Here is a 25,235-nt window from a genome sequence, read left to right on the forward strand (position 1 = left end):
CGACCAGGATGGTCAGCACGGGGCTGATGCACGTCTCGCACGCGCCGAGCAGGAAGCGGCAGCCCGCGAGCGCGGCGAACGAGCGCGCGCCCGCCTGCGCCGTCGTGGCGACGCCCCAGCCCACAATCATGACGCCAAAGTACCGCCCGATGGGCAGCTTCTGCATCAGCACCGCGCACGGGTACTGCGCCGCCAGGTAGCCAAAGTAGAAGATGGCGCTGGCCCAGCTGTAGTCGGTGCCGCGCAGGTGCTGTGTCTGTGAGTTTGGCGGGCGAGGAAGGCATGGAAAGGGGGCAACTGACGTCGTCTTCTAGTATTCCAAAGATGGAGGCTTGGCTGAGCGCTACCTTGTCCATAAAGGACAGCAGATAGGTCATGGTCATCTAGCAAAAGTGAGTTGTGTTTGTTGGGGTGGCGGGGGGGAGGGGGGGTTACCATGGGCAGCAGGATGAGGTCCAGCTTCCACCGGACACGGTTGGCCTCTTGGGCAGAGTACTCGGTGATGCCGCCAAGCTGTCCAATGAAGCGGCTGGCGTCATCTTGATTCTTGTCCGAGTAGTCAAAGCCTTTTGCAAGGCCTTCTTCGTGGTGCTCAGTATTTTCGACCTTGTTCGCCATGTTGAGGCTTGTAGCAATAGAGAAGCGGAAAAAGCAACAACTGTTATGGTCCAATTTCTCCAGCTTGTCTCGAGACTTTATACTTTTCTATCCCTCGATATATACAATCATACTGACGCTGTACCCCAGATCTCTCCGCAGTTCGGGCTTGGGGTACAGCGTGGGGGTGGAACCCCATTCATCGCCAAAGTTGCCTATTCGGGCTTTATTGACGACAAGTCAGCGGCGGATATCCACCCCTTCTCCATCTCCATCACTTTATGGCTTGATTCAGTCTTGTTGCCGGTGCCTCGTTTAGAGATCCCACTTCTGTAATGGGTTTGTGGCATGTTCATAGCCGGAGCTGTCTTCCAAGTGGCTGGTCGGGTCGGCCATTGGCGGGGGTATGACTGGAAATTTCACCAACCGGCCCTCGTCGCCAATGCTTCCGTAAGGGATGCAGTAGTTAGTCCCAAGGCTGTCGAGACAATGCTATTTGAAGCGGCTCTCGGACGCTCCTCTTGATAGGTCCGTACAAGCTTCCTACCATTTGGTCAAGTTACTCAAAGTTACCGCCGTCGGACAGCTCATGCAGATTTGTCCTCAGTATGACGGCTGCAAAGAACCCAAGTCCTTACTATCAACATGTCATTGCAAGTGGACTGCCCTACGAGCGTGGCCTAGCCCACGGGCAACAGGCCGGGCAAAAGGTCCGCGACAATGTCGCCTACTACAAGACCCCGGGCAAGCTGGCCAAGTTGTGAGTCGTCCTACAAAAAGATGCATGGCGAAACAACCTACTGACTGCGATGCAAGAGAGACTATGGAGAAAATCATCGAGGACATCTACATTCCAAACATCAAGGCCCATTATTCGGCTGGACTCGAGGAGATGCGAGGCATTGCAGACGGAGCCCACGTTTCTCTGCAAGACGTTGTGCTGCTGAACGCGCGCTATGACCTTGCTCGACTGAATCAAGAGGAAGCGTCGAATCCTGTTGTTAAGAGTACCAATGGGCACCACGCTCGCCTAGAAACAGACGACATGACCAACGAGTGCACAAGTGCCATCTTCTTCCCAGAGGCCACCGCCAGCGGCGACGTGCTCAATGCCCAAAACTGGGACATGTCGGCCCGTCTCTGGCTCAGCGACGCCATCATCTACCTCGAGATCCACCCGGATCCCTCCGAAGCCAAACCTTCCCTCTTCCTCGTCACAGAGGCCGGCCAGCTGGGCCGCTCCGGTATCAGCTTGCTCGGCCTGGGCGTCACGGCCAACTCGCTCATGTCCGCCGAGGACTACTGCCCGAGCGCCGCGGACCCCATCCCCGTCCTGCCCATCTCCCTGCTGCGCCGCATGGTGCTCGAGTCGGCGCATTTGGCAGAGGCCACGACGGCCATTTACAACTTTCCGCGGCACGTGTCCAACAACCTCACCGTCGCGACGGCCGATGGGTTCGGCATGTGCTTTGAGATTACGCCGACCAGAGAGTACAAGGTGTACAGCAGCCTCGATGACCATTATCTTATCCACTCCAACCACTTCACCGACCCGGCGTTTCTGGCGCGCTCCGACACGAAATGCCGTTACCCGGGCGGCAGTAGCTGGTTTCGCCGACAGCGCCTGGAGCAGAATATCCGGCCGTACAAGAACGGGCTGGTCACGGTGGAACAGTTGCAACGGGCGTTTTCCGACCATCTCAGCTTCCCTGAATCGCTCTGCTGCCACCCGGATCGATCGCCCGACGCCGTCATCGGTCATCTTCCGGGCTATCCCTTCCGCACCTCCTCGGCGACGGTCGCCTCGGTCACGTACAACCTGACCCAACGAAGCATCACGGTCTGCAAGGGCCCTCCCTGCCAGGGCAGCTTTCAGACGTTTCATCTGAGCGGCCCGTTGTCGTTCCAAGGGCTCGGAACAAAATCTGGAAAGCTTGCTGCTGCCCAAGATATCAACCGCCCTGAGACCCCATAGAAAAGGCACTGCAGCGCAAGAGAGGAGATGGACAGGATTGAGTAGAAATAGAATCTCCGACAACTAGACTTCGAAACTTTTATAAATCCATCATATCTCATGTTAGCGATGCTCGGAAGCCAGTCTTTTCCTGCTGTGAAATGATGCGCTGCAATGCGTCGGCAGCTACTTGCATGTGTGCGCCCCACGAACCAAGCTCCTTGATGTAGTCGAGAATCCAGTCCTGATAGATGCCATCAGTCGTCTCAATACCGGCAATGTATAGCGGAAGCGGCCAGATCGTCGAGCGTGGGGAGCGTAGATATTTGGTCTGACGGAGAAGTCTCGCGATCCGCACAATATCGGCGACAGCTTCCTGGCTCTCGGCGTCTGTACGAGAGCCCGTATCGGTCACGCGTTCGAACATGATGACGGTGCACGATCGGAGAGCACGGACGGTAAGGGTGTGGAATGTGATGCTGTCCACGGTGTGGCAGCTGGAAGGAGGCAGGACCTTGCTGGACGGCATGGCCAGTTCACACTCCTGGATGCGGTCAGCATGATTTCAAAGAAACTTCCAAACGATTAGAGTCATACCGCCTGCAGCCGTCGCAGATTCGCATGCAACGCTTCCACCTTTGCCTCTCGCAGCTCCTTTAGCAGCGCAGAATCTGGGTTCGGATGTTGCCCTTGCATCATGTTCCAGGCGGCAAACCTCCTCATTTTGGCAAGATGGCACATGAACTCGTCGAACTGAACACGGCACCGGTCCTTGCGCAAGTCTTCCTCATCTTCTTCCTGCGGCAAGTTGTGGGGAAACATTTCGCTCAGCACCGACTTTTGCGTGCGCGCCCGACGCAACATCGGGAGTGCCTTGGCCTCGTCCAGTAGAGTCATAAAATCCTTGGGGTCTTCTGCACGCGCATACGCCTCGCCGCCGAGGAAGAAGAAGCGCAGCTCGAGGAAAGCGAGCCAAATGACAATGCGGGACTCTACCGGCCCAGGAAGCGTGCCATCAGCCCAATGGTGCTGAAAGACCGACTTTGCTTCGCCAATGCGAGTGAGAAAGGAAGTAAAGTTTTCTGTCATGAGGTCATGCTGGCAAACGAAGAAGGTGGTAGAGAGGTAGGACGACAGCTGCTCCGACGTGCTTGCCCGTCTCCATATCGCTTGGGGGAGTGGTGCCATGAGTTCCGCCACCAACACTCGAAGGCCCTCCGAAGCAGCGGAGTAGTGCTCATCGCGAGACGACGTCGACCCGGCACTCAGCTGGGTGAGGTAAGCGTAGACCCAGCCGAGGATGGCATGACAGAGCGGCGAGTTGGGGATGGCCTGGGCGGAATGGACCAGGTAGTGGAAGCAAGTGTAGATGGATTGCTTCGTAGACAGAAACTCGGGCACACGGGATAATGCTTGGCTAGTCGTCGGATCCAAAGGCGCGGCGACACAGGAAGCAGTTGCTGGTGCGCTGATGGTAGCGCTGTGAACCACTGTACCATGACAGGGATTTCCATTTTCTAGATCGTGTGAGCCTACGATAAGAGGTCGCGGCACATTCCAGTCGGCGCTGAAATAGGCATCGAGGTTTCCAGGCGTGCTGAAATCAACCGGAGCCATCTCGTCGGCCAGGTCCGAGAAGATGAAATCTAACAGACCCAAAGGACCATCTGGAGACGCATTCTCTGGCATCGCATCGCGGTTCGATGCACCCCCTTGCGCAGATTCGTTGGCAAGCTCCTGCGCCACTGTCGATGGTTCGTGTCGAGGAGGGATCGCGGCCGAGTATAGCCTCGTGCGACGGCTCTGGCCATTGCCAGCCTCGTCGACCTGACCGCTCAGCCCTGCTTCTTCGTAGCCAGCCCGACCATCGACTCTGGCATGTCTGGACGACCACGTCTTGAAATTCTGATGAAACGACGAATCGCACGACAGTTTGAGGCGGCGACAGGGCTCGCACGGCGTGACCTGCGAGGTGCACTTGACCTTGCGGCGTCGACAGGTGAGACAGCCCGCCACGGAACGGCTGGATCGCGGGGGACGGGAAGGGGTCGTGTTGGACGACGATTTGGGCATTATTGATCTTGGCAAGACTGGTTCGAGATGATGAAATGAAAAGTCCAACCGTTGATGCTATGAGAGCAACGTTTAGTTCATACAAATACGGTGCGAATGGTCTGTTTGCAGGCAGAGCCGGGGTGATGGCTAGCGTACCCAGGGTAAGTGGGATGGAGAGGGACGCCGATTTGCGGGTAAACGCCTGGTCTGTATCCGTAATTGAAAATATTTAATGATGGCTTGTCCGTTTCGGTAGCAATTGCAATTGTAGTTGCCTATTATCCTGGAACAAAGTTCCGCCTTTCCTTGCTCTCTGGCTGTGGTTGTCGGTTCCGCGCGACTGGCCTCGTCCGAGACCTCCTGGAAGCGCTATTCTCAGAACCTGTCTAACTATCATCAGCTCCTCAATCAGATAAAGTCAAACATCCCAAATTTGCTACCAGTAGGAGTCAGATCATGCCGGCAACGCTGCGAGTGTCAATACCAGGCAGTGTAGAGGTGTTCGGGAAGCGAGTGTTTCAAGGTGTGCTCGCGTCGTGTTCTGAAAAGCAAATAGACCGCAATAAAAGCATTCCAGCATGGTTCGAAAAATGTTCAGTTTCCGCTACTACAAGTTGATATTCCTGACAATCTTTTTTCCCCTCCGTCACTCTTGCCTTGCACCTGCACGTGTCATTCTTCCCAATATTGCTGAGGTGGAGAGACGCAACCGACATCGTCACATATCATAGTATTTTCGCCGGCGTGGATAACATCACTTTATTCTACTGGGACTATAGATAATTAGGCAACAATCCTCGTGGCCGAAAGAAGTCCTGGAAGCCGGGTCATTGTGGTCATTAGCCAGGCTCGAAGCTACCCTACGGCGATCACAGAGAAACGTACATTCGGAGCTGCTTTTCTTTTGCAGTGCTCACTTCGATATTCCACTTATACTAGTCTGCTTCTCTTTGAAGGTTATGCGACGCATTCTCACCAAACATTCGTCCAGGGTTATCGTCGTTTCCTGATATGTGATGTCGCCTTCAATCTCTAGGAGACGCTCTTGGCCTCAAGGGATCACAAGAATCGTCAAGTGCACAGCCCCCGAACAAGACCTGACCACGAAGATGTTATGAGATATTTAAACCCAAAATCTCTCATACGAAACGGCTTGTTTACAGACATGTTGCCAAGGTCATTGCGCCTCACTCCAAACATGGCTACACGCTGTCTTCATGAGGTAGTGACAGCCTCGTGAGTATCGCGGTTCAATGACAGAGCAAGCAATTCGTATGCCGTGGGAAGTAGTACAGAGAAGAAGTGACGATGCGAGCTTGTAGTCATGCCTACTCTTGCGGTCTGCTCCGTACCATACTTGTTTGTAGCTGGCTTCTTGGCACAGTCCAGGCCCGTCGGCTACGCACCCCGGCAGTCTGCTCAGGACTCGCAACATCCCGTGGCGCACTGGTGGCGCGCTGGGCAATTATTGTTGAGCGAATTCCTGCAACTGGGAAGATGGGCACATACTTTTCATTCTTGCGTGTTCGTCGCATGCAAGAGAGACTGAGAATGGCGGTCCTCAGTACTCTGCGTTTCACGTGCGGCTTCACGCCAGACAAAATCAAGTGTTTGGTCCTCTTTATGCAATTATGGAAATAATGAGCTTTTGCCCACAGCTCAGCGCGCAAGAAAAGCTGCGGTTCAATTCAGCAAAGCGTCTGTACCTCGTGTTTTCGGAGGAAAACCTGCCCCGCAAACACATCGCTAGCGAAAGTAGTAACTATCTAGAGAATTACTAGCGAATTAAGCTCATCAATTTAGTCAGTGATTTGGCGGGGGTGGCAGTGCAGCCAAAATGGCCGATCGACAACCTACCCCACGGGGGAGGAGCTGGCGGCCTCTCTGCTGTTCACAATACCAATTCTCCCGCAGATGGGCCGTCATACATATGGCCGTCTAAGTGCAATGATATTCCTCTAAGCGACCCTTTGACAACCCTTTCTCTCACTAACCAAGTGGCTGCTGTTGACGCTAATCGGGGCAGTGCTGCCTTGTCCTGTGGGCCGTGGCGTGTGATCTGTTGCTTGTCTGGTCTGCCCAGGCTCGCTGGCTGCCATGTCCTTCCCAATGCAGCAACTTGAAAAGCAACTCTTAGAAAAAAAGATTGACAGCGCCAACGGGCTCTATCGTGGTAAGCTTCAATCAGCTTCGGCCACCATCCGCCGCGGTTCTTGAGCATGCCGCGCAACGCTGCCAAGTCCAGGGTTGATATAAGAAGAGCCCGAGTTTCCCAACATCTTCTTCTTCCCACGGCCACAGGCGCACGCAAATTGCTTTGCCTTATTCTCTCAGAGCCACGTCTTTATTTGATTCACCACTTTCAGGATGGGTCTCCATGCTGATGGGACCAACGATCCCGACGAGGTCCGCAACTGGCGGATTCACCTCATTGCCACTGTTGCCTCCATGTCTGCCATTGCCAGTACGCTAACTTGGGCCCACCGCTGTTAAAACAAACCAGTTTCGTGTACTGACAGACATGTAAAGTGGGATACGACACCTCTGTCATTGGAGGCACAATGGCCTTGGACTCGTTCAGACGCGACTTTGGCCTTCTCGACAAGACGGGCCATGACCGAGACACTCTGCAGGGAAACATCGTGTCCACCTTTCAAGCTGGCTGCTTCTTTGGCTCTTTGCTTACATTTCCTCTCGCTGAAAAGTATGGCCGCAAAAGGGCCGTCTTTCTCGCGGCCGCTGTATTCGTCATCGGAGGTTCCCTGATGACCGCTTCTCATGGTATGCTCACTGTGTTGATCACTGGTCGTGCTATTGCTGGCTTGGGTATCGGTGCTGCTTCGCTCATCGTGCCCGTATATATTGCCGAAGTTTCGCCCCCGTCTATTCGCGGACGGCTTATTGGTATATTCGAGATTGCCTCCCAGGGCGGTGGTATGCTGGGCTTCTGGGTAAGTCGCCCGCGTGCAGCTGAGAATGCTTGCTTTCCGCGTACCTGACAAGCCTCCAGATCAACTACGCGTCCAACCGGACAATCTCCCACACAAATGACGCGCAATGGATCCTGCCTCTTGGATTGCAGCTCGTGCCCGGCGCCTTGCTCTGCATTGGTATGCTGTTCTGCCCAGAGTCTCCGCGGTGGCTCGCGCGCAAAGATCGCTGGGAGCAAGCCGAGAAGGTCCTTGTCCATATTCGTGGTCTCGGGGCAGACTCTGGGTATATTCGCGACGAGCTGTCTGAAATCCGCCAGCAGATTGAGGAGCGCACCGCCAACCGCATGACCTTTCGAGAAAGTCTCAAGCGCCTGCTGGAGCGTGGAGTACGTAACCGAATTGGCATCGGTTTACTCTTGATGGCCTGCCAGAATATGACTGGTGTCAACATTATTACATACTGTTAGTTACCTGACCATGGGGCACGGGGCATGCTGTATTCTTTGCTAACCTCTCTCGTACAGACTCTCCTCGCATCTTTGAAACTCTTGGTATTCAGGGCACCGAGACCAAACTGTTTGCCACTGGGTTCTATGGCATCGCCAAGACCCTCGGAATGATCATCTTTTCGGTCTGGCTTGTGGAAAAAGTTGGACGTAGGAACGGTCTCATCTGGGGCGCATTTATAGGATCACTTCCCATGTGGTATATCGGCGGATATGTCATGAAGGCTGATCCTGCTGGCAATGCGGCTTCTGGCAACGTTGACCGCAATGGCTGGGGATATTTAGCTATGGGTAAGATCATTCCGCCTATGATAATGTCGTGTCCGATAAAACTGACTTTTCTAGTTTGTGTCTATCTTTACGGATTGATCTATTGCGCGACCTGGCAAGGCATCACCTGGGTGTACTGTTCCGAGATCTTCCCAATTGGTCAGCATTTCTTCCATCGGGACTCGAAGCAAATTCTAACCAATTGAAAACAGATATTCGTATGCTCTGCACAGCCATCACGACAGCGGATCAATGGTTCTGGAGCTTCCTCGTCTCTCGCACAACTCCATACATGATCACTTCGCTGGGATACGGTACTTACTTGCTATTCGGAGCTCTCATGGTCGTTATGGGCTTCTGGGCTCTATTCTTCATCCCGGAGACCAAGGGTCGCACTTTGGAGGACATGGACAGACTCTTCAGCACTAGTACTGCTTCTACAGTCTGGCAGTCATTGGTGCAGCGACGTAGTGTGGAAGACGTCTTGGCGGAGAGAACGCAAAGCAGGCCCATTTATGTTGACAAAAAGGAAGATGTTGAGAGACGAATTGAGGAGTAACGGCCCCGCAGAGTTGGCATAAGGGTGGATGTTCAGTGGCCAGGGAATATATGCAGGGATAGTATTGAGTTGTCCCTGGTGGAAGGTTGTGAAATAATGAATCAAGTCTGTGTTCTCAGAACTGGCTGTAGGTACCCTCCAAGTGCCTGGCTATTCACTTCACATTGGTTCTGGATGATCTTTGCCGCATGATCTCGTAGGCTCGCGGGCAATGGACGCTTCATTGCTAGCGCCAAGGGCTGCCACCTGTATCGCCCGTTTCTTCTCGAGTGGCCACCTGAGCTGGGTGAGCTTCGCGAGCCTCAGCAGGATCTTCTTCGGAGACATTGTCAGTATCATGGTAGGCGCGGGGCAGCAACGGGGCCCTTGTCGCATCCCCATAGCCAATGAGGTTTGATGGGGCTGGTGCGCTAGTTGAAGAAGATTGATAATCTTCCAGCAGCATGTATGCAATCTAGTCATCGCTGCGTGTTAGTCGAATTTTGTGCGAGGGCTCTGCAGTCACATACCTGAACAAGGGCACTCATCAACACGATTCCAAACCCGATGCCGGACGCTTGCCCCAAGGCCGCCCGCAGCGGCCGAACACAAGCCAGAGTTCGGCCGTACATTTCCTCACACGTGCGGGCCGTTTGGTGATTCGGAAAGGGCCAGGCGCGGTCGCGGACCGTGTTGTAGCCGCAGCACTGGTACGCATCCTGGATGCGGCGGAGCGACTCGGCGTCGTGCCGGCTAAACAGGCGCTGCCAGATGGTGGACAGCAAGCAGTCTCGGGCATCAGAGGGCGGAATGTTGGAGAAGAAGAGCGTGGCCAGGACAATGGTCATGACGGCCTGCGCAAGGGGCAGGCCGCGACCGAGCGTTTGGTACGGGCGGGCCGCTTTGGCAAGACGAGCGGAGATGACAGTGCTGGCAATAGCCAAGACGAGCAGGAGGATGGTGGTGAGGGTGAGCCCCGGGAATAGCGGCAGCGATAGGTTGGCGGCGGCCACATGTTGGTATCTGTTGGTGGTTAGAACAGTTATGGCGATGGCGTGGGGGGTGGCGCATACATGGCCACGCCAATGAGCAGAAGCATCAGCTAGAAACAGAATTAGTGTGGAGCAAAAGTGCGGTTTTGTAGATAATTTGTACCAAAAAGTAAATGGGGAATAATCTCAGCATATTCAAGATGGTTCCGGTCGTGTTGTTTGTTGTATGCGATGGTGATTGTTGCACGAGCGGCTTCATTCTAGGAGGCGGGGTAGCAAACGGCCTTGCAACACGTGACGGGGGCCGCCGATGATATGATTTACTCTTGTCGATGGTCCTAGTAGTTCTCGAACAGACCTGTTGTATTGATTCACTCACTCGCACAACCACCAACTAACCTAGACGCTGGAAATAGGTGCTGTTTCGGCTAACATTTCTTTTTTTTTTTGCGGCCAGCGCCCTTGGGTACTGGCGATTGGAAGCCACGTTGTGCTTAGTACTGAGCTTGCTTGGAGTTGCCAGTGACGGGTAGGAGAGCGATTCCCCTTTGAAACGCGGCTCAAGCTGCATTTGCTCTTCCATCTCGGCTAGATTTGGCCCGATCAAATTGATTGTAAAACTGTAATACAAGGTGCTATACAGTAGGACCACTTTTCTCACTTTAACAGTCGCCTATTTCTATTTCTCAATTATTTTGCAGGTCAACTGCGGGTACCAATGCATACATGGCTGTATTGGTAAGATGAACAAAATCACTAATTAGCTATAGAAAAGAAAAAAAAGAAAACACGGACTGCGCTATAGACTACCTACTAATATCATTCGCGGTCAATCCGAGGCTATTATTGTTGTTATTATTGGTTGGCAGTTGTGGTATGGATTATGTAAGGGGCAGCCAAGTGGTGGCTCGGAACGCGATGCTACGTCCGCGCCTGCTCGGGCTCTGGCCTGACATTGTTGATGAGACAAGAATAAACTCGCCATGTGAAAATCCCACTCCATTTCCCCTCTCATTGCGTATCCAATCCAGCTCAAGAATCCCCCCCCGGGCGATATTGCTTCACTCTTCTGTCAACAAACGCCCGCCCATCATGGCGCCGTCGTTCTTGTCGCGCTGGCTGCCCTTTTCACCCTCCACCACGTCACTGCAGGCCGCGACATACTTGCTTGGTATCTGCCTCTTCAGCATCTCCTTTCTCGTCTTCCTCAACAGCTCCATCTCCTTCGTCGTCACCGACCTCCTTGGCACCAAGCACGGCGTCGGCAACATTGTCGGCACCCTCGGCTTCGCCGACGAGCTCGTCGCCCTCGTCGCCTGCCCGGCCTGGGGCCTCGTGTCGGATCGGCTCGGGGTTCGCTGGGTCGCCGTCATTGGGTACAGCATTATCGCCGCCGCGCTTGCGCTTTTTGTGCAGGCCAAAAATGTATATCCGCAGCTGCTGCTCGCGCGCATCCTCTTTGCCGTCGGCGCCTCGGCCTCGTACGTCATGATGAGCCCTTGCTTGCCCATACCTTGAACTAGTTAACCATTCCTCTCTAGCGCCACCATGGTGACGGCGATTCTGCCCTCACTGACCAGTGATGCCGGCGCCGCCAAGGATAGTAAGCCGTCTCTGCCGAGGCTCGGGCGCAATTCACGGCACAGCGCCGTCTTCTCGGTAGAATCCGAGGCCACCATTACACCAGAGCGGTACTCGCGCAGCATATCTCGCGAACGCGATGAGCCTGCGCCCGAGGAGCCCACGGAAGCGAGGAAGCCATCAGTATTGGCTGGCTTTGTGGGCTTGTTCACTGGCTGCGGCGCTTTACTGGCTCTGGTCCTGTTCCTACCGCTGCCCGTCCGCTTCGGCGGCATTGACGGCGTCACCCCTGGACAGGCCGTATCGTACAGCTTCCGTGTCGTGTCCGCTGTGTCTCTTTTGGTGGCTGTCTTTGTATTTCTCGGCCTGCGCAACCTGCATGGTGAAGACGGCAAGGGTTGGCGCGTGCTCCTCGGTCGCAGGAGCTGGTACCAGACACAGTTGCAGCACGACTCCGACCAACACGAGCAGAAGGTGGTTCCCTACATCAGTCTGCTCAAAGATTCTGTGCTTTTGGCCTTGACCGACTCCAGGATTAGCCTGGGCTACATTGGCGGGTTCGTCGCTCGCGCCTCCACAGTTGCCATTTCACTCTTCATTCCCCTCTATGTCAACACTTACTTCATCAGCAACGGCTACTGCACAGGGTCGCCGCACGACCCCTCGCCAGAGCTCAAAAAGGAATGCCGCTCTGCCTATATCCTCTCGTCCATTCTCACCGGCGTCGCGCAGTTGATGGGTCTCCTCTGCGCCCCTGTCTTTGGCTACGTCGCGAGCCGCAAGAGCCGCGTCAACTACCCTGTCATGACGGCGACCATACTCGGCATTGTCGGCTACCTCACCTTCCCGCAGCTACAAAGCCCCGAGATGAAGAATGTTGACGGTCGTGGTGGCACACCGGCCGTGTTCCTCGTCGTCACCCTGATGGGCATCAGCCAAATCGGCAGCATCGTCTGCAGCCTCGGCATTCTCGGCCAGGGCGTGCTTGCGGTCGACATGCAGCGCACCTCGTTGCGTGACGAGGCGGTCCCGTCGCTGGCCCCCGACGAGGATGAGACGGGTGACCACGACGGGTATCGGATTCGTATCGCGGCTGACGAAGCCGCAGGCTCGCGCGTGCGCCTCAAGGGCTCCATTGCAGGTGTATACTCGCTCTGCGGTGGCGCCGCCATCTTGCTGCTGACGAAGCTCGGCGGCTTCCTGTTTGACCGGGTGGATACTGGCGCGCCGTTTTACATGATGGCTGGCTTCAATGCGGTGCTGCTCATTGCGAGCTTGTGGGTGGACGCTGCGCGAGCCTTTGCTCGCGTCTAATAAGCATAGTAGTACGTAATTGCGTGCAAGGGACCCAGTTCAAAACCTGGCACCCCAAGATGTGACGACGAGATGGCACTATTAGAATGTCTGGTTAACGGAGCGATTTGAATTTGGATTGTGAGCAGCCTGCGTCACCGAGGCGTAGTTTATGATTATGAGCGAGTTTTGTCTTTAGTTTTGCCAAATACTTTTCTTGTCCCAGTTGCCAGTTTTAAAAGTCATGCGCATAATTGAGCTCGCTTGTGTGCTTCTTACAGGCTGATGCAAAATTGTATATATTATATCCGACGCCAAGCCAATACGCTTAAATGTGAAAAAATAAAATCAAGATCAAAATGTCTGGAACAATCTTGCTCAAGAGTATGCTGGGGTATCAACAGCTTGCACCGCCTGCACAATCAACACGTCCGCTTCGACAAACTCCTCCACTACCTGCGCTGCGAGAACTCCCAAGCAATGGGCCGTCTCGGGGGACGGGTTGTGCTTGAGCTTGCCGAGATCCAGCGTGTCCTTGGCATGCCTTCCGACCACAATGAGGCTGGACTTGTTTCGGTGCGAGGCGACTTCCAGGTTGGTCGATGCGTGGTGGATGAGTTCTTCCACGGTGCTGGGGCCGTCCACGTGCTCGAGCTGCACCTTGTCGGACAGTTCCTCGCCCAGGCCATCCAAGAGGTTGCTGATGTCCGTCCTGGACGAACTGGAGGCGTGCGCATCTTCATGCTTGGCTTTCAGGATGGTCGCCGTCGCCTGCGAGCCCTCGCACAGCTGCAGAACAAGACGGACAGCAAAGTCGTCGTCGGCGCCGCCAATGTAAATCATGAAGATGTGGTACGGCTGGTGATTGGCGGCCGCGACGGGGAAGTCTTGTCGCAGCATGCCGAGGGAGTACTGGCGCGTCAGCTTGCCCTTGTCCTCTGCTGGACTTTCCTTTGCGCTGGCATAGTCACTTCTAGTGAAATACACGGCAATGTTGTGTTCGTTGTTGTCCAGGATCGACGAGGCGAATGACGTGTACTGCGAGGCGAGCTTGTCCGCCTGCGCAGAGGATGACAGGATCTGCGAGTCGGCAATGTTGCCCGTCTCGCTCCAGGGAACGAGCAGCAGGTTGGCGGACATGGCCGCGGCCTTTGTGAGGAGCGCCTGGGAGAAGCGATGCTCGGGCATGATGGCGACCTCGCCGGAGACGGCGAGGGACTTGGACTGGGTCACGGTTCGGAAGGTGCTGACGACGGGGTCGTGCCGGCTGTAGCTGTCCACCTGGGACACGGTCATGACGGACGAGTCACGGTCCGTCAGCTCGAGGAGTCGGATACCATGGGCGCGCACTGGTCTCGGAGATGGGTTCCCCGCCTCTGCGACTTTATCCAGAGTCTTGGAAGAATCGCCAAACAGAGAGACGAGCCGCAACAGTCTCGACATCGTGTCCAGGCGCAGATAGACGAGGACGCGCGTCACGCTTTGCTCTCGCGCAGCGACTGGAGCTGCGCCGTCGCCGGGCGGCGGGCTGATGAGGGCTCCGGTATCCCAGTCGATCTCGCCTCGGCGCCAGAGTTCCATCTTCTTCTGGTACCAGGGCGGGTACAGCCATGACACCAGTGGTGTTGTTGTAAATGTGGTCAAGAGCGCCATGACGACAAAAATCGTAAAGGTGCGGGTGCTGAGGATGTTGGCTTGGAGGCCAATGTTCTACATGATTCACGTTAGATGCTGCAAACGACTTCAAGCTTCCGTCATGCAAACGTACCAGCACAATCAACTCGACGAGACCCTTGCAACTCATCAAGACACCAATGGTGAGCGATTCGCGCCACACGAGACCGTTTAGTCGTGCAGCGATAGACGCGCCAATAATCTTTGTCGAGAAAGCAACAATGGTTGTCGCAAAGACGTAGCCCCAGGCCAGGCCGCTGTTGAGCAGGCCAAGATTTGTCTTGAGACCTGAGAGGGTAAAGTAGAGTGGCAGGAGCAGCGCGCCAATCAAGTCCTCCATCTTTTCGGTGACTTTGATGTTGAACCGCTCTTCGCGCGGAACAATGAGACCGACCATGAAGGCGCCGAAGATGGGGTGCACACCGATGATGCCTGTAAAAAAGGCCGAGGCCAGTGCCAAGAGCATGATGAGTGACACGATGCTCTGGGAGGGGCCGGCCTGCAGACTATTTGTGCGACGGAGGAGCCAGTACAGCGCGGGTCTGACAAAATACACGAGCAAGAGAAGGAACCCGACGCAGCACAGGAGGATCCAGAGCGCCGTCAGGCCCTTGCCGGCGTTGACGAGGGTGACACACAAGGCCAGCAGCACCCAGCCGACGACATCGTTGGCGACACCGGCCGACAGAGTAATGACACCGACGGACGTATCCAGAAGCTTCAGCTCGGAGAGGATTCGACAGAGGACCGGGAACGCGGTAATGGCAATGGCGATGCCGATGAAGAGCATGTAGGTGCTGAAGCTGATGGGGGCGAGCCCCGAGTCGTCGCGAAACGCGTGGTAGACGCCCCAGGCGAGGCCGCAGCCGGCGGCGAAGGGCAGGGCCAGGCCGGCAAAGGCGACCGAGGTGGCGACGCGCCAGTTGCTGACGAGGTAGCCGACGTCGGTCTCCATGCCGATGAGGAACAGGTACAGGATGAGGCCGAGGTTGGCGACGAGCGACAGGTTCGGGAGCGACTCCTTGGGGAAGATGGCCTGCTGGAAGCCCGGCACGCGGCCCATGACCGAGGGCCCGAGGATGATGCCCCCGACGACCTCGGCGATGACGCGCGGCTGCCGGATCTTGGAGAGCGGCCAGTGCAGCGCATGGCAGACGATGATGATGAGGCCGGCCTAGGGAGAGGTCCGCGTTAGCAACCGCATCGGGCGACCGCGAGGCCGCTGCGAATGAGCGGGGGAAAAAAAAGAGACGTACTTGGATGATGAACAAGATGATGGGATCGTTTGGATTGTATTTGGACGGGTTGGCTCCTTCCATCACACCGCCCTGCGGAGGAGCCCGATTTGCGTCCGCCGCCGTGGCCATTTTTTTTTGTTTGGTTTGGCCTCCTGCCGTTCCGTTGTGTTTGTCGCACCGTAGACTTCTCCCGAGGGGGGTTCGAAGGGAACTGCTCCTTGAGCTTTTTCTGGGCTGCTGTGGTCGCCCGGTCAGTTTATTATAGCAAAGCAGAGAGGAAGCAGAGAATGTTTGTGCAAGACGCAATCATGGCTGCGCGAATATTGGCAGCATGACCTTGTTTACGGACGCCGTGGCGTCCCATCCTGGCGCAGTGGGCTGTGAAGCTGGAAAAGCGTCGATCTCCCTTTCTGCCAATGGCAGCTGGCCCACTCGGTTCTGGTATTCAGTTCAATCCGGAGTCAAGGTTTCTAGTTGGACTTTAAAGCTCTTTGCCAAGAGCTGCTACACTACTTTCTTTGTACAGGAGCGCGCAACTAACTAGTTATCTTTTGACACTTGGGAAATCACTTGACAGCTTTGCTTCCCTTGACAAATCCTTCCATCATCCTGGTCAACGACAAGCCTTGAAGGACGCCTCGTTTGTGGCGTGATGAGTGGCAGGCTGCTGTGTGACCTGGCCATACGGTCTCGGCGCCAAGATGTCACTTTGTGAGCAAGATATGCTGGAGAACCTAATCCCGCGGGACATTACAGGTTAGTTACACAAAGCCCAACCAACTTTGCCATTTGCTAGAAGCAGAAAAGCAGGCATCTCGGCTTCCGTATGCTCCGTAGGGTAGGGCTGTCGGCTGTCTCGCGTCCATGGCAAGACATGGCTTCCCCAAAACAAAAGCCCATCGCCGCGTGGGACATGAACAGGCTAGCGGCATCAAAAAATTGGGAGGCACAAAGTTCCACTTCAGCTGAGACGGCAGGCGTCCGGCGAAGGGGGATCGAGGGCAAGGGATCAAGGATCCCCAGGCTGATGTGGCGTCTTGCGCGTGATGGGATGGTGATCTGGTGCTCCCACACCGCCGCGCTGTTCATCAAGGGGATCTTGGAACAGGGAGGCCATCTACATTTTTTAGTTAGGGGAAGCACGTTTTCTGGCGAACCAACTTTGGCTCCGGGGAGCCCGTTTTTAGCCTCTGGGGCGAGACCAACAAGCAATTGGCACTAACTAAGTTAATAAGTTTTGAACAAGATAGCTTGCGCTACTGCGCCTGGTCATCCTGATCATCCTGTTCAGGACGTTGTCCGTCCGCTAGTCAGCCGGAAAGCATGTGACCAGTACAAGGGTTCTAGGCCTTTTTGGATCGACTGGAACTGGTTCTGGTACGATGGAACTTGGTACGAGAAGGGACTGTTCCAAGTTCGCCATGCAGAGGATATTGCACATATGCAGTATATGCAACATGCTGCCGCTTGGTGCCGAGCAGACAATGGCCTTTTTGGCGGACTTGCGATGACTGGCAGGTCCGCGTGCGTCAATTTTGACCAGCAGCATGTCTAGGACAAAAAAGCAAGGCTCCTTAACAATATTCACAAAAAGGCTGAAATTGTCGTATTCAGCGGCCTCACCGGTCTCACGGAACCATCTTGACGGGTTGGCTAGAACATCTGCTTTTGTGCCTGAAATCGGCGAGTACAGGCCACATGGGGTAGCACATGGACGTGTTTCTTGGGTTGCATCGGAATGCTTATTGTGAATGTTACCCACTGCGAGCGGCATGGCAGGCCGACCATCGCGCGTGCTTTGTATGGAGCGATTTCGCGGTTGTTGTCAGTAGTTTGGTATTCGTAGTCAATTATAACTCGTCAGCAGTGGTTGGAAACAAGCGAATGGGTTTGGGCAAGGGGAAGAAAATTTCAAATTCACCACGGGACCAGTTCTATAACGTGGATACCGTCAGAGTGTAAAGTCCAGTGCGCCAGCTGACAAGTCCGGGCGTGCCTGACTATGAGTATGTACCACGGACTATTAACCGCTGTGGATATGCAATGATGGAAAACTTTGGCCTTTCGACAGCCTCATAATATAGTGATTCCATACAGCCAAGGACACAGGGAAACACAAGGGCACACGAACGGGCACAGGGAGGGACAGGCTATGCTAAAATTAGGCCGTCATTAGACGAAGAGGCCACGGCCGAGTCAGTAAGAGCCGCACAAGTTACAAATACTATAGCTACGGATAGACGGAGACAAAACGGAACGAAAGACGGAACGAAAAGACAGCAACTACCTGGTATCCGTCAGATGCATTTTGGATTCTCCGTTTTCGTTCCATCTATCCGTCTTTGCTCGGTCAATTAGAGCGCCTCTCAGCCATTTTCCATGCGGCAGTACGAGTATGGCCGAAAATAGTGCCAGCTGAGGAGTTTCGCCAAAGAGTCAGGCTGCCAACTCGTGGGAGAACTGGGGGCGGAGATGCAGCTAGCTACCTCTAGCGAGCGATTTAATCATCAACATGAAGGAACACGTTACGGATTGCCAGAACGGAGTACGGAGTATGTACACTGCTTGGACGAGGCTCTGCCCAGGGTTGGTTCGCCTGGTTGGTTGCCTGCCCGCACCGTGGACGCACACCCTCCCGTAATGGACGTGCCGGCGACGCGTGTTTGCTCACCGTGTGCAGCGGCATCATGACTGCATGGAAACCAAACCAAACTTAGTTTCGTCAGCCAGTGGGATGGCTTTTTCTACCAGAGGTTGACGGCACATCGGTTGCCAAGCGCCAATTCGGCCGCGCAACAAACCCATTTCTGCCAGGTCCGGTCAGAAAGCAGAAAGGGTTGCTGAGACACCAAACAAAGGGCTGCATTCCAGTCCGCACGCATCACTACCCAACGCCACCTACCCTGGGCCGGAGACATGGGGGGGTGGTGATGATGTGCGTGTGGGCTTGATGCGGCTAGCAGCAGGACATTGTGGTAACCACCAAAAAACGAGTTTCATAGCACGCTATTGGCATAGACTTTGGAGCGCGGCGCCGTACTACACATTACACGCTGTGTGGCTTCATGGAGAATCGAAGTGGCTTATTCGTTAGTCTGGGGCGGCCCTCTACCAGAGTCACGACGCCTTCTTCGTGTAACTACTACTGTAGACCGTATCCGTACTAACGAGGAATTTGTATCAACTAGTTCGTTGCAAGTTGCGTAAGTTACAGAGTACAGAGGCTGGGGGAAAAACTCTAACAACGCAAGCAGCTGAGCAACCCCCCCCCCTCACACCCCCCTAGCAACAAGGCCAATGCCAGAAGCCGTAGGCAAGACACGAGCTAATGACGGGACAGTCAATCACCGATGCTCACCGACCCGGGCTATTTAGCAACAACAAGCAAAAAAGGGCAGGTCCCGGACAATCATATTGTGGTCGCGAGTATGTAACGTTTGTGATCAATGACAATTAGCCACGCGACGACCTAGTGAAAAAAAAAGAGGAAAAAAAATACCATCCGGCCCTTCTCGGCGCTTCTCGCCCCCATTAAACCCCAGCGCAACAAGTGGCTCCGGGGGAACAGAATAAGGGGGCTTTTTCTCTGCCCCAGACGAACCGTGACGAGGGGAAACGAGGGGGGCAGAAAGGCATAGCAGGTGGCGCTTATATCCATAACGACCAACTACAAATCATCCTTCTCGGGCTTCCGCGAAAAAGTCTGGGGGGGGCGCCTTCGGCCCTTTTCTCCAGCCCCAATGGGGCGAGCGCTCTTGGATGCTCTTGGATACACTGATATTCGGTCCTCTTTCCCCCACAATGGAGCCGCCAACAAGGAGGTTTTGTCTGTTCGGGTCTTGTAACTAACTACTTTGTTTGGAGCTGGTCAAGAGACAACTGGCTCATGTACCCCGTACTCGGTCACGGGAGAGCAACTCGAACTCTATCCCCAGGCTTGCTTAACTCGTACAGTAACTCGTACAGTAACTCGAACAATAACTCGAACAGTAACCCGAACGGACACTCGTACAGTAACTCATACAATAACTCGCTACAGTACAGTCACTCCTTGTATGTACCAACTGTTACTGCCATGCTCTCAAATTAGCCCATCATCACGTTGCACACCCGTAAAGCCGGCTGCCTCTGCGCATGCCGCGCTATGCCCACACCCCCTTATTCACAGAAGCTTCATCCCGGTCCAGAATCTCCTCAACGGCGGCGCCCAAACCCCCCTGCTCTCCGGCCGCGCCCCCCCCCCCCAAAAAAAGTCAGCCATGCCCGGCAAAGCGCCGAAGGCGTGTTTGGGGAAGTTGGTCCCATTTCCCCATTTGAGAAAAAAAGTATGTAGAGCATTCTAAAACCACGAGCTACGGGAAACTGGTATAAGACTCCCATCGTTGCCCGCCCTCCCTTTCCCTCTCAACTCGTTGTCTTGGTAGATTTTGTCTCACGGATCCCCCCCCCCTCCCATTGTCCCCCCGTCCATTGTTCATAACCCTTCCGGGCCCTAAACAAAAGCTTCAAACATCATGTCCGGCGACAACAAGGTTGAAGTCGGCGAGTTCCGCCACGACGACGTGGCCCTCCACGCCGCCCAGGATGTCGAGGCCATCGAGGCCCCCGTCACCTGGAAGGCGTATCTCATGTGCGCTTTCGCCTCGTTTGGCGGCATCTTCTTCGGGTACGACTCGGGATACATCAACGGCGTCACGGCGTCGCCCATCTTCTACAAGGCCGTCGAGGGCGCCACCGCCACCAAGCTGTCCGACCCCAACACCTCGCTCATCGTCTCCATCCTGTCTTGCGGTACCTTTTTCGGCGCCCTCATCGCCGGCGACATGGCCGACTGGATCGGCCGCAAGTGGACCGTCATCATGGGCTGCGTCATCTATGCCATTGGTGTGGCCATTCAGATGATCACCAGTCCGTCGCACGCGCTCGGCCCCATTGTCGCTGGTCGTCTCATCGCTGGTCTCGGTGTTGGTTTCGAGTCGGCCATTGTCATTCTCTACATGTCTGAAATTGTACGTCTCTCTCTCTCCGTCGTGCAAGGCCAAAAGCCTTATGCAGGATGCTAACCTCCCCTCTTGTAGTGCCCTCGAAAGGTCCGCGGTGCTCTAGTTTCCGGCTACCAGTTCTGCATCACCATCGGTCTCATGCTGGCCTCCATCGTCGTCAACTACACCTCGCACCTCGACAACACCAGCTCCTACCGCATCCCCATCGGCATCCAGTTCCCTTGGGCCGTCATCCTGGGCGGTGGTCTCCTGTTCCTGCCCGAGTCGCCCAGATACTACATCAAGAAGGGCAAGGTCCAAAAGGCCGTCTCCTCCATTGCCAGGCTCCGTGGCCAGCCCGAAAACTCCGAGTTTGTCCAGAGCGAGGTCGCCGAGATTGTCGCCAACGAAGAGTACGAGCGCGCGCTGATTCCCTCCACCACCTGGTACGGCAGCTGGGCCAACTGCTTCAAGGGCAGCCTGTGGGTGGCCAAGTCGAACCTGCGCCGCACCATTCTCGGCACGTCGCTGCAGATGATGCAGCAGTGGACCGGTGTCAACTTCATCTTTTACTTTTCCGCTACCTTCCTCAAGTCTACCGGCGCTGTCAAGAACGTATTCCTGACGTCCATGATCTTCACCATTATCAACGTCCTGTCCACGCCTCTGTCCTTCTGGACCGTTGAGCGCTTTGGTCGTCGCTCCATCTTGCTTGTTGGCGCCCTCGGTATGCTCATCTGTCAATTCCTCGTCGCCATCATTGGTGTCACGGCTGGTTTCGACAACGTCCACGCCACTCCTACTGCCGAAGACCCTACCGCCACCACCCCCAACAACCTGGGTGCCGTCAACGCTCAGATTGCCTTCATCTCCATCTTCATCTTCTTCTTCGCCTCGACCTGGGGTCCCGGTGCTTGGGTCGTCATTGGTGAAATCTTCCCTCTGCCCATCCGCTCTCGTGGTGTCGGTCTTTCCACCGCCTCCAACTGGCTCTGGAACACCATCATCGCCGTCATCACCCCCTACATGGTTGGTTCTGACAAGGGCAACCTCAAGTCCAAGGTCTTCTTCATCTGGGGCGGTCTCTGCACCTGCGCGCTGGTCTACACCTACTTCCTTGTCCCCGAAACCAAGGGTCTGTCTCTCGAGCAGGTTGATAAGATGATGGAGGAGACCACCCCCCGCACTTCTGCCAAGTGGAAGCCTCACTCGACCTTTGCCGGTGGCCAAGCCAGCGGCGGCCACTTCGAGAAGGACGTCGATGGCCACGGCTCGGCTGTTTAAGCGTGGCTGGTCTAGAACCTGTTTTATGTATCAAGATGAACGAGTACAACACATACCCTGATAAAAAAGCTGAGTGTTGTTATTTATTATAACCAGTCTTTTTTTATTCACTTAGCTATAATACCATTTCAAACTATTTCCATGTTTCCTCTGCTGTCATGAACTGTATCGTAGAGGGGCTAGTAGAGCTTTACCGCAGAGTGTTGAGTGTCCATGTCGTTGATCTGACGACCTGAATTTAATGTATAAAATCGATGAATTATATTTTATAATGGTCAGTGACTGCAGATGAGAAAAAAAACGCAGAGTCCATGCCAGCGCGTGGCCATAACCTTGTTTTGGGTCACATCGCTGCCCACCCCCCCATTTGCCCCTCCAGGGAAAAAAAACGCAGTCCTTGCCTCTTGCAACCTTGACACTCAATGCGTTGACGGAATTATCGCAATGGATGCATAACCAACGTTCTCTCACCGGGAAGTCAAACTCAAGCCACATGGATGCGACACGCACGGCTTCCCAGCCCTTGTCCGAGGTGCTCCCGCCGCTGATCTTGGGCACTGCCACGTTTAACCACCAATACCACCCCGATCCGACGCATATGCCCTATGTCGACATTGTCCGGCGCGCCCTCGACCACAAAATTGCTGCTTTCGATACATCGCCATACTACGGCCCCTCTGAGATTCTCCTTGGTGATGCGCTGCGCCGTATAGAGCCGGCGCCAGCACGCGACTCATACTTTCTCATCACAAAGGCTGGTCGCATTGCTGGTGACGAGTTTGACTACTCCCCCGCCTGGATCCGATACAGTGTATTTCGAAGCCTCGAACGACTCGGCACAGACCGCCTTGATATGGTGTACATGCACGATGTGGAATTCGTGTCTCCGGCCGAAGTGCTCGGCGCGGTCAAGGAGCTGAGGCGTCTTCGCGACGAGGGCGTCATTCGTTATGCTGGTATCAGCGGATACCCTGTCATGACGCTCGTCTCGCTCGCAGAAATGATTTTGCGGGAAACATCGGAGCCCATTGACGCCATCCTTTCATACGGACACTTTTGTCTGCAGAACACTCAGCTCGGCCGGACGGAGATCCTTGAGCGATTTGCCTCAGCGGGCGTTGGCTGCATCCTCAATGCCAGTATGCTTAGCATGGGATTGTTGACCTCGAATGGCGTCGATAGTCTCCCGATGGGTGCCTGGCACCCAGCGCCGCCAGAGCTGCGCAAAGCGTGCCACGACCTTGCTGCCGTGGCCAAGTCAGAGAACAGGCACTTGGAAGAGGTTGCCATTCGATGGGCTTTGCGCAACTGGATCTACCAGGGGTCTGGCTTCGGAACAAAAGCTTACAAAAGCGATAAAAACGACAAGTTGCCTGTGCGTATTGGAGCAAGCGTCATGGGTGTTTCGTCTATCGACCAGCTGGAAGAGACGTGGCAACTCTGGCAGAGTGTCACCAATGAACAAGGCGAAGATGGCACAAACTCCCTGGTAGAACAGCGGATGTGGCCAAGCCTAGGAAAATGGAAAGACTACGCATGGGAAAGCGGCGGGACGTCTTTTACAAACTCTCGCAAGGTCATGGGAGTTGTGCCAGATGATGACGTCGCGAAACGATGCGGGCTCGCTGCGAGCCCGGCTATTGACGGTTCGAAGTCGTAAAAAGCCATGTACGAGATTATAATGTCATGGATCTGTACACGATATCATGAAAAAAAAATAGAAATTACACAATAGAAATATCTCTCAAATAAGAAAGTTTTTCGTCGTCGAGTTGACATCTTGGTCATTTGCCCCACCTATCTCGCGATGTTGCCAGAGTGTAGTTGGACCTCGAACTTGCTCCCGCCATCGACCTACGACGACAGACGAGCTCAGCCCCCATGGCCGGCGGACGAAAAGCGAAACCCGCGCCATCCTCCAGCACGCCGAGAAACACTCTTGTGCTCGACAATGGCGCCTCGACCCTAAAGGCAGGCTTCGTCCGCGACGGGCAAGTTGGCACGCCACGCATCATCCCCAACTGCATCGCCCGCGACCGCGCGCGCAAAGTCTACGTCGCGTCCGAGCTGGAACGATGCACCGACTTTGGCGAGATTCAGTTCCGGCGGCCCGTAGAAAAGGGGTGCATTGTCAACTGGGAGGTGCAGTCGGAGATTTGGGACTACGAGTTCTTTGGCAGCAAGGCGCCGTCGCCCTGCGATCCTTCGGCAACGCGACTTGTGCTGGCAGAGCCGCCCAACGGGCTCCCTGTACTGCAGGCAAACTGCGACCAAATCGTCTTTGAGGAATATGGGTTCGAAAGCTACTACCGTGGCGTCGGTATGTTGGCAGCCATGGCCAGGCAGCTCTGCAGACAATTAACAGGTATTACTAGGGCCCGCCTTCAACGCATACCACGACTTGCAGGCTCTGTTCCGAACACCGATGGACATTGCGACGGTCGCCAATATACCTGCCGAGATTCTCCTCGTCATCGACTCGGGCTATTCGCACACCACAGTGACGCCCGTATTTCGAGGCCGGCCACTGCAGTCCGCCGTGCGCCGCTTGGACGTCGGCGGCAAGCTGCTCACCAACTACATGGCGCGGCAAATCTCCTTGCGCCATTTCGATGTTCGCAACGACCCCCATATTGTCAACGAGATGAAGGAGCTGGCATGCTTTGTCTCGCCCGACCTGAAGCGCGACCTGGACAGGTCCTGGAAGGGAACCCGTGGCCAGAAACGGCCAGAATACGTGGCCGGCGACGGCATCGCCAAAGACTACATCCTGCCCGACTTTCATAGCAGGCTCAAGGGCTCCGTGCGCAGTTACGACCCAGCGAACCATACGAAAGCGCTCAAGGTGACCGCGACGCAAGCCGACGAGGATGTGCTCACGCTCCGCAACGAGCGTTTCACCATACCGGAAATCCTCTTCAATCCCTCTGATATCGGCATGCGACAGCCTGGCATCGCCGATCTCATCCACCAATCGCTCCAGGGCCTGCCCGTCGGGTTGTGGCCCGGCCTACTCGCCAACATGGTGGCTGTCGGCGGCAATTCCCTGTTTGACGGCTTCATCCAGCGCCTCCAGAAAGAGGTTGTACAGCGCGTGCCCGACGACTGCGTGGTGCGCGTGGCCCGACCGGCGGATCCCATCACGAGTACGTGGGCGGGCGCGGCCAACCTGGCCAGCCATGCCAGTATTGAAAAGCTCGTCGTGACAAAGCAGCAGTACGAGGAGCATGGACAGGCCTGGATGGCGCGCAAATTTCTGGCAGGACCTGATACTTGATAGTTCAGTTACATGGTCAGGGAATTACCATCATGATTGATGCACAGGACAGACAGGCTTT

General features: G+C 55.1%; 9 protein-coding genes across 9 annotated transcripts; 6 read left to right on the forward strand and 3 right to left on the reverse strand.

Annotated features, from left to right (window-relative positions):
• Nucleotides 1-1,205: 1,205 nt before the first annotated feature.
• Nucleotides 1,206-2,572, forward strand: CCM_04940 (peptidase C45 acyl-coenzyme A:6-aminopenicillanic acid acyl-transferase; the record flags this gene model as incomplete). The annotated part of the gene is made up of 2 exons (XM_006670086.1): nucleotides 1,206-1,357; nucleotides 1,414-2,572. 2 exons carry the CDS (start codon nucleotides 1,206-1,208, stop codon nucleotides 2,570-2,572), a joined length of 1,311 nt encoding a protein of 436 aa, XP_006670149.1.
• Nucleotides 2,573-2,669: 97 nt separating this feature from the next.
• CCM_04941 (Fungal transcriptional regulatory protein) lies at nucleotides 2,670-4,624 on the reverse strand (the record flags this gene model as incomplete). Its single annotated transcript, XM_006670087.1, has 2 exons — nucleotides 2,670-3,095; nucleotides 3,149-4,624. The coding sequence occupies 2 exons, from the start codon at nucleotides 4,622-4,624 to the stop codon at nucleotides 2,670-2,672; spliced, it is 1,902 nt and encodes a 633-aa protein (XP_006670150.1).
• Nucleotides 4,625-6,973: 2,349 nt separating this feature from the next.
• On the forward strand, nucleotides 6,974-8,874 carry CCM_04942 (sugar transporter; the record flags this gene model as incomplete). The annotated part of the gene is made up of 6 exons (XM_006670088.1): nucleotides 6,974-7,070; nucleotides 7,136-7,557; nucleotides 7,617-8,001; nucleotides 8,064-8,336; nucleotides 8,391-8,474; nucleotides 8,528-8,874. The coding sequence occupies 6 exons, from the start codon at nucleotides 6,974-6,976 to the stop codon at nucleotides 8,872-8,874; spliced, it is 1,608 nt and encodes a 535-aa protein (XP_006670151.1).
• Nucleotides 8,875-9,100: 226 nt separating this feature from the next.
• On the reverse strand, nucleotides 9,101-10,104 carry CCM_04943 (tetraspanin Tsp3; the record flags this gene model as incomplete). Its single annotated transcript, XM_006670089.1, has 4 exons — nucleotides 9,101-9,328; nucleotides 9,384-9,876; nucleotides 9,927-9,955; nucleotides 10,009-10,104. 4 exons carry the CDS (start codon nucleotides 10,102-10,104, stop codon nucleotides 9,101-9,103), a joined length of 846 nt encoding a protein of 281 aa, XP_006670152.1.
• Nucleotides 10,105-10,937: 833 nt separating this feature from the next.
• On the forward strand, nucleotides 10,938-12,740 carry CCM_04944 (MFS transporter, putative; the record flags this gene model as incomplete). The annotated part of the gene is made up of 2 exons (XM_006670090.1): nucleotides 10,938-11,326; nucleotides 11,387-12,740. The coding sequence occupies 2 exons, from the start codon at nucleotides 10,938-10,940 to the stop codon at nucleotides 12,738-12,740; spliced, it is 1,743 nt and encodes a 580-aa protein (XP_006670153.1).
• Nucleotides 12,741-13,097: 357 nt separating this feature from the next.
• CCM_04945 (K+ homeostasis protein Kha1) lies at nucleotides 13,098-15,760 on the reverse strand (the record flags this gene model as incomplete). The annotated part of the gene is made up of 3 exons (XM_006670091.1): nucleotides 13,098-14,429; nucleotides 14,488-15,567; nucleotides 15,650-15,760. 3 exons carry the CDS (start codon nucleotides 15,758-15,760, stop codon nucleotides 13,098-13,100), a joined length of 2,523 nt encoding a protein of 840 aa, XP_006670154.1.
• A 4,385-nt stretch (nucleotides 15,761-20,145) lies between these two features.
• Nucleotides 20,146-21,897, forward strand: CCM_04946 (MFS monosaccharide transporter, putative; the record flags this gene model as incomplete). Its single annotated transcript, XM_006670092.1, has 2 exons — nucleotides 20,146-20,640; nucleotides 20,710-21,897. The coding sequence occupies 2 exons, from the start codon at nucleotides 20,146-20,148 to the stop codon at nucleotides 21,895-21,897; spliced, it is 1,683 nt and encodes a 560-aa protein (XP_006670155.1).
• Nucleotides 21,898-22,390: 493 nt separating this feature from the next.
• CCM_04947 (L-galactose dehydrogenase (L-GalDH), putative) lies at nucleotides 22,391-23,557 on the forward strand (the record flags this gene model as incomplete). The annotated part of the gene is made up of 1 exon (XM_006670093.1): nucleotides 22,391-23,557. The coding sequence occupies one exon, from the start codon at nucleotides 22,391-22,393 to the stop codon at nucleotides 23,555-23,557; it is 1,167 nt and encodes a 388-aa protein (XP_006670156.1).
• Nucleotides 23,558-23,778: 221 nt separating this feature from the next.
• CCM_04948 (actin family protein) lies at nucleotides 23,779-25,174 on the forward strand (the record flags this gene model as incomplete). Its single annotated transcript, XM_006670094.1, has 2 exons — nucleotides 23,779-24,217; nucleotides 24,273-25,174. 2 exons carry the CDS (start codon nucleotides 23,779-23,781, stop codon nucleotides 25,172-25,174), a joined length of 1,341 nt encoding a protein of 446 aa, XP_006670157.1.
• Between the last annotated feature and the right edge of the window lie 61 nt (nucleotides 25,175-25,235).

The sequence above is a fragment of the Cordyceps militaris genome (genome assembly GCF_000225605.1).
Source record: "Cordyceps militaris CM01 unplaced genomic scaffold CCM_S00003, whole genome shotgun sequence".
NCBI lineage: Eukaryota > Fungi > Ascomycota > Sordariomycetes > Hypocreales > Cordycipitaceae > Cordyceps > Cordyceps militaris.